Raw genomic sequence first — 7,160 nt, 5'->3', positions numbered from 1 at the left:
TAAAAAAAAAAAAAAAAAAAAAGGATAAATGTGGAGGATAAATGTTTTGAGATTCTCTAAAAAAAAATTTATTCACATATGAGAATATAGTGTAGAATGCACCTTTATTTCTAACAAAAAGAAATAAATATTTAATTCTTAATGAAAATAATGTGATAATTATTACGATTTTAAATACAATTAAATCTATACAATTATGTACATTTATTATGTATGTATGTATGTAATGTATATCTGTGCGTGTATAGATATACTGTAAGATTTAACTTACAACATTTTTAATGATTTAAGGAACAATAATGACTAACATTTTTCTAAACTTGTGGACATCTTTACCAATTATTCCTAGCGGTATTTTTTTATGTATAATTGAATAGGACAAGTATTATTACATTTATGATAACAAATCTAGTTTGATATTGTGATGAGTTAAAAACATCTTTATAATGTTAAAAATTCTTGCACTTGAAAGAATGATAAAAATTGTTGTGCACAGTGTTACTGAGTCAATATCTTGATACGATTTAACTTTTCATTATTTCTATATAAATGTGAATCCTTAGTGATCATTGTTTCAACTTGATTTAATGCATTAAGTTTTAAAGTGTTGACAGTTCGTTCCAAATTATAGAGACTTCTTTCTATTGCACGTTTTTCACTATTGAGCATCTATATTTAATTAAAGAATCAAGTTGATATTTTATACCAGACATCATCATTCTGATGAAATCGATGTACGTTTTTGTAATTGTATTGTACGAAATATAGTATATAATAATATAAGAAATATAGTATAAACGATTTCATATTTTAGTTTTCGCGATTAATATTTTCGTAATTTTCGAATACGAATCATATTTATAACAAAATTAATTATATCTATTATTATCGTGATATGAACATAATATACTCTTAGAATGTATTTATAAAAAAAATAGCATGTATAAAAAATATCTCTTTTATAATTATAAATTTTTTTAACTTTTTTGTAAAATATAATGTATTATTCCTTGTTTAGTAAATAATCTAATTTTTAGATACTCAATTCAAAGTAAAAATTTAAAAATTTTTTCACTCACCGTAACACCGACGTTTAAACGAGAAAACGAATTTATTCCAGTAAATGAAGTTTGCGTAAAGTTGTTGGAAGTTTTTATTTTCGTTGTTTGCGTACTGCACGGTACACCGGTTTGTTTAACATTTACGACTGCATGTATATTTTTAAATAATATCAACATTCTGTCTATTGGTGCCTTTTCATAATCGATTTCGTTATCCATAAATTCTAACCTAACCATTGCCTCGTTGTTATTCAATACAATAGGATATTTAATTTTTATTTCTCGATTAATCGATAATTTGATCACATATTCTTCATATATCGTGCCATTCGAATGAGATTCTATACACAGTATTCGTCCACATTTATCGATCTTTGTATTCTCGATATCGAAACGCTTATTTCGATTATCATTTTTGTAACCGTCAGTTAGTCCGCGCATTTCATTTTCGACGTGTCCTTTACATTCTTTCGTATAATTGTTATTATTCTCGTGAATTAGCAAGTTCATGGAGTTTTCCACTGCTGGAACAATATTTTTATCGAATTCTGATTCGTGTAATAACTTGTCATTATTATTTTGCGAATTCGTTGCATTTTCTAGAAGCATACGTTCGTGTTGTTCTTCGTGTTCTTTTTCCGGGATTTCATTGTGCGTTTGGTTGAGCATCTGAAATTTTATAAAGAATTTTCACAAAAATAACGAGAAATGTAATGCAAAAATATGTATAGAATTAGAAGATGAAAATGACTCTTAGTAATAAAGTGATTAGTGATTACAAGTTTTTCGTTCGACATATACAAGCATCTGAAACACGAATTCGACGAAATTACGAAAAATTGTAAAATTTTATTTAACAAGTTTCCCAAAGGAGAAAAAAGGTAAATAAAATTTATATTTTATCAAACGGAATATCAATTTTTGTAAAAGTGTTACGTTATTTCGTTTTTCTAAAGTGGGTTCGTCTATTTACGATTATGCATGTTCAAATCGATGTAAAATTTATGATCAAAAGGGATTTCATATGGAAAGGAAAGGCAGAAAGGAATGGAAATTTCTCGATGCCATTATTTTATAGCTTATATCATCAGCACTAACATCGCGAATATAAATATTCCTATTATTTTTATTGCATTCACAAAATATGAAATTTACTAATACATATTTTTTTCATATGTATTCAGACGAGATAGATAGAACATTTAAAAAATGATTTTAAAGACTGAGATAAATAGAAAAGTTGGTACAAAAATATTCGTCGAAGCTTACTTTTCAACTTATAAGCAATTTAATTTTGTACTTGATGAAGCGAGATGGATAGAGAGGAGGAAAAGAATGAAGCATATCTAAATATTTCCATCTTGTTCTATCTCTGTCTTGCTTCACCTAATGTAAAATTAAATTGCTTGTAATTTATTTTATTTTACAACCTACAATAATCTCTTAAATTTTTTACTTTGTTCCAACAACGCATGTTACTAAAATAATTCATAATTTTTCATAAAAATACATTAATTATGACTAAAAAAAAAAAAGGAATATTTTTTTATTCTACTACATATTTTTCTATATTTAATTACAATCTAATTAGCCATTCCATTCTGATGAATTATTCCGAATATGCTTTTAAGCGTGTATATTTGCTAAGTCATTGTAAAATCCAATATTTGTTTTCTAAATTTACAATGAGGTATAATTCTAGTTCCTTGTTAAAGACATATTTCATAAAAATATAATGAAAATAATGAAAATAACTTGACAAGAGAACCACGGTATTGTTGCCGGGAAAAGAGGACATGCAAATAACTGATTCGATGAAATTTCGAACAAGTCATACGTACGCAATCGTATAACGCGCCCTTTATGGAACTCTAAATTGACTTTTATGGAACATTGGATTGGTTTTATTTTGTCGTATTCTACCTATACGATATTTATCAGCCAAAGTATTTTGTATCCAATTGTAACGAAGTGAATGTAGACAACAATCTGTTATTCGTTCTTCACGAGAAAATAATAAAAGATTTACATCTATTAGAGAGAAGAAAGTTTGATAAACATATTATCTTTTGTACTTTCCGTATATGCGGCAAAACAAACATTATATTAAATCGATATAAATTATCTTGAAATTAATTTTTCTTTATACGATTCGTACCAGTTCAATCCTACATTCTGAATTACACTTAATCCGCATTTTTAATTCCAATTAAATATATATCGAAGCGTAAATATACTAGAATATTACTACAAATATACTAGAAATGTACTAGAACAGAACAATGATCTTTCAAACAAAATGGTGTTTCGAATACGAGTTATCTTCGATCAATCACAAAATTTTCGGCGCAATAACATTAAAATTTTCCATTAAAAAAAAAAGAAAGTCAGAGATTCCTACCTTCCTTTTAAGATTCTTCACAACCTCTCTCAAAACGGAATTCTGTTCTCTCAATAAAACGAGTTGCGGCTCATCCTTTCTTTCTTTCACGGTCCATGCGAGATGCCTGAGATTCTTCATGCTTCCCTCGAATAAGTTGCCCGATTCGGTCAAGTTCCTCAAAGCTGTAGCAGGAAACGGATACATTTGGCTTACAGGGGATGGGATATATCTGAAAGTGGAGGATAATACTTACCTTCCGCTCCAAGTTGACAGACAGAGCCGACATCCACGTCGAAACGTTTTAAAGTTTCAAGTAGGTTCGCCAACTCGAAACTTCGATTCTCGTGCTCCCTTTTCAGATCTTCGTATTCTCTTACCTGCCCTTCCAATCGACTCACCTATTACAACAAAAAATCACCAATACGGAATTTTTATCACTCGATGGAATTCAATTTTCACTTTTTTTCTCGAATTTTAATCTTTTCATTTTTATTATTATTATTATTTTTTTCCCCCCCTCATTGCGAATCATCGTCGAATAAATCGTGGAATCTGACTCGAAATTCGATCCGATCCGTAAAACGATGAGGTTAACGGCGGCTATAATTCTTCCAATTCGATCCAAATTTTGCAAGTGATACAACGAATCGGGAAAACTTGGCGACAAACACGCGTTTCAAACGAATCGCGAGTTTCGAAATGCGAAACTTTTTCTCGGATGACTAGTTTTTCTGTAACTGTGTTTCGCGAAAATTCTGGTAATATGATTTCGGATAAAGTTTCATCGTAAACATCATCGTCGAGATAATTAGATATACGATTCAAATTTATTACTTCTTTAACACGTTTAAACAAGGATCGAAATAAAGAGTTTTCTTTCTTTTTTTTTTAGAAAAAGGAAAATTCGTTTAAAAGATTCGTTTTTTCGATATTGTTGAAAAGAAATATTTACTCTCTATGAAATGGAAAAATATGTATTTTTTATATTTTATTTAAACTTTTATCTTCGTCGAAACTTTAATCGTCTCGAGTTTTTCAGAATTATATCTTGAAAATGAATTTTCTTTTCCATCAACGATCCATCTTTTAGTAATTTTTCGCCATTAAATTAGAATTAATTTACCGTTTGAAATTAATTAACCATTAATTTAATTATTAATTTAAAATTAATAAACCATTTATACGGCGACTCCACTATTAAGTTATTATTCCACAATTTCACGATGTAACGTGATTTTCATTAAAACATGAAACATCATTTAACAACCCGTGTACCGATTTTAGTTTCCACGATTTAGAATTTATACGAGGGGAACACGTTGCTAGAATTTCACTTTTCAGGCGAAATTAATGGAACTGATCGTAAACATTTAACGTCAATTTCGTTTTACGCGAGCTCGTTATTCCTTGAGAATGCAATGAACGAAAAGCATGGATGATTGTTGTGAGAGAAATGCGAAAGATCGATATCACGTGGAGGAGAAAGGGTACTTTTGATATTAATTTGATATTAATTATTGGAGGAAGGAAAGATGGATATATAGAATTATGATGAATGACAATGTTGCAATTTGATAATGTAAAATTCCTCTCTGTATCGAGATACTTTTTTATATTTTATGATTTCTTTTTCTGGTGAAAATCACGAGAGGAAAAAATGGAGATATTAATTTTTACAAAGGAGTGGTATAAAAATTGAATTTAAAATTTTAAATAAAGTTTCCTATTTTTCTAAAACTTTTTTTCAAGTACTATCTTTTAATTATCCTGTGACGTAAATATTAAATCAATACAGAAATAGATTTCATTGCTGTGATTATTAAAAAATTGTATATCTGACACTGATGAATATTGTTTTCATTTCACGTTTGAAAGTTTAATATCTTGAAAATGAAATATAACGAAAAGTCGTTATATGTTGGAAGCAGTGAATAAAATACTTATTTATATAACTGACTGTATAACCAGTTATTATAAGTTATAAAAACAAGAACTAAAATTAGGATGATATTTACTTCTATTTAACTAGACAGAAGTTTAACTATAACACGAAAAGATCGTCAAGATATTATAACGTAAAATAAGGTAGAGAGGTAATTTGTATTGAAGATTCAACTTGGAAAGTTAAATTTGGCTTTAATGAATGTTCCGAGAACAATGTAGAGCAGCAATAAAAACTTTGTGGATCGAGTAAGTCAACGCAATTCGCGGGAACGTTTAATATAGAAAATCGAGATTTTGAAAATTTTCATCTTAGAGCAAAAGAGAATACAAATTCTTGAAAAATCAAATTGTTTGAAAATTCGATCGTGAATTAGATTTATTTAGAAAATTATTGATATTTGATCCCAATAAATGGTCACTTGTAATTTTTTTTTACGAAAGAAGAAGAAGATTTTAAAAAAGTTTCATTTTACAATCTAAAAGAGTATAAGTTCTTCAAATGAAATTGTTTGAAAATTGAATTAGATTTATCTAGAAAATTCGATTTAACTTAATAGATGATCAGTTGCAATTTTCTTTTCTTTTTTTTTTTTCCATCCTTGTATCTGTCCCTCGTAGATAAAGATAATTGCGTTTGACGTGCTCCCTACAGAAATTACGAAAGACCTTTGGCTGATGTGCTTTTTACGCGAAAGAAAATACGTTCTGAAATTCCACGAAATTCTTGCCAACGGAATTCTCTTTCCCGCAGGGAGATTCCCTTTAAGGACGCTTCTGAACAGTTTCTCAACGATAAACTGATAGCAACTGATTAACTTTAAATCTTTTTACACCGACGTTGATTGTATTCCACTTATTACAAACGAACTCGAGAATATTTTATCAGTAATTACATCGAGCACGGTTAAGAACACGAAGAAATTTCAGCGACAAATTCGTTTTATGATTACGTTTTATGAAACAGCTACTACCATTTCTTCTTTTTTTTTTCTTTTTTATCGTAAACGAAAAGCGAGCACCACTTATGTAGGATGTACCGGTTAAATAGGATACCTACTTTACCTTCGATATCTTTATTTTCTTGCATGACTCAAACTCGGGACAAAGTTGCATCATTCTAAAGTAATAAAATTCTATATTTGTTTTTTTCCATATCTTTGGAGAATAACATAGGCAAACAAACGTTTAAAAAACGATCATTAGTAGATCATAAATAAGATAAGGCGTTATATAGAGATATTTAAATACGCATTAACTTAGCCCATTCCAATGTGTATTATTCGTACTGAAATAAATAAAAACTTAACGGTAAAATTAAGAGGATCGCAGAGCGAGTCAGAATAAAAAAAAAAAGCGTAATTTAAGCTGGTGGAAGTCTGTGTACCTGGCCCAGTCGAAACTCGATGCCTGGCGGCCGCTGCATATTCAAGAGGGAACGAAAAGGCGACAAGTTCGATTTCGCGTATGAAAAAGGCGACGTTTCAAAGGGCGCACACATTTTACGATGCGCAGCCTGTAGAAAGGATGGCTACAACGCTGGACTGAATGCATATCAATTAAAAAAGTGCTTTGATGTCGGTTTACGGCGCATGTACCGTCTCTATTGCATCCAAAACTTTTTCTCTCCCCCCTTCTCCTCCAACTATCCGTCAAGGAAAATTCGAATATCTCTCTTTATTACGAAGAATACTATCGTTGTATTATGATATATTAATTTTCTTTTCTTTTCTGGTATATATAAATTTTCTGAGAAAAGAATTGTGAACTGTGTT

General features: G+C 29.5%; 1 protein-coding gene across 2 annotated transcripts in view; it reads right to left on the bottom strand.

Annotated features, from left to right (window-relative positions):
- Nucleotides 1–306: 306 nt before the first annotated feature.
- Nucleotides 307–7,160, bottom strand: part of LOC102673099 (protein PFC0760c-like) — a 26,174-nt gene continuing 19,320 nt past the window's right edge. The window contains exons 4-6 of one of the 2 annotated variants that reach the window (XM_006611099.2): nucleotides 3,698–3,842; nucleotides 3,463–3,626; nucleotides 307–1,730 (exon numbers count right to left, since the gene is read on the bottom strand). In XM_006611099.2, coding sequence (XP_006611162.1) covers nucleotides 1,047–1,730; nucleotides 3,463–3,626; nucleotides 3,698–3,842 — 993 coding nt within the window. In that variant the 3' untranslated portion in view covers nucleotides 307–1,046. Of the gene's footprint in view, nucleotides 1,737–3,462; nucleotides 3,627–3,697; nucleotides 3,843–7,160 lie in introns of both variants that reach the window. The other variant, XM_006611098.2, reaches the window with a different exon arrangement.

Source organism: Apis dorsata, unplaced genomic scaffold (genome assembly GCF_000469605.1).
Source record: "Apis dorsata unplaced genomic scaffold, Apis dorsata 1.3 scaffold_83, whole genome shotgun sequence".
NCBI classification, from domain to species: Eukaryota; Metazoa; Arthropoda; class Insecta; order Hymenoptera; family Apidae; genus Apis; species Apis dorsata.
This window is presented reverse-complemented; position numbering and strand designations above follow the sequence as displayed.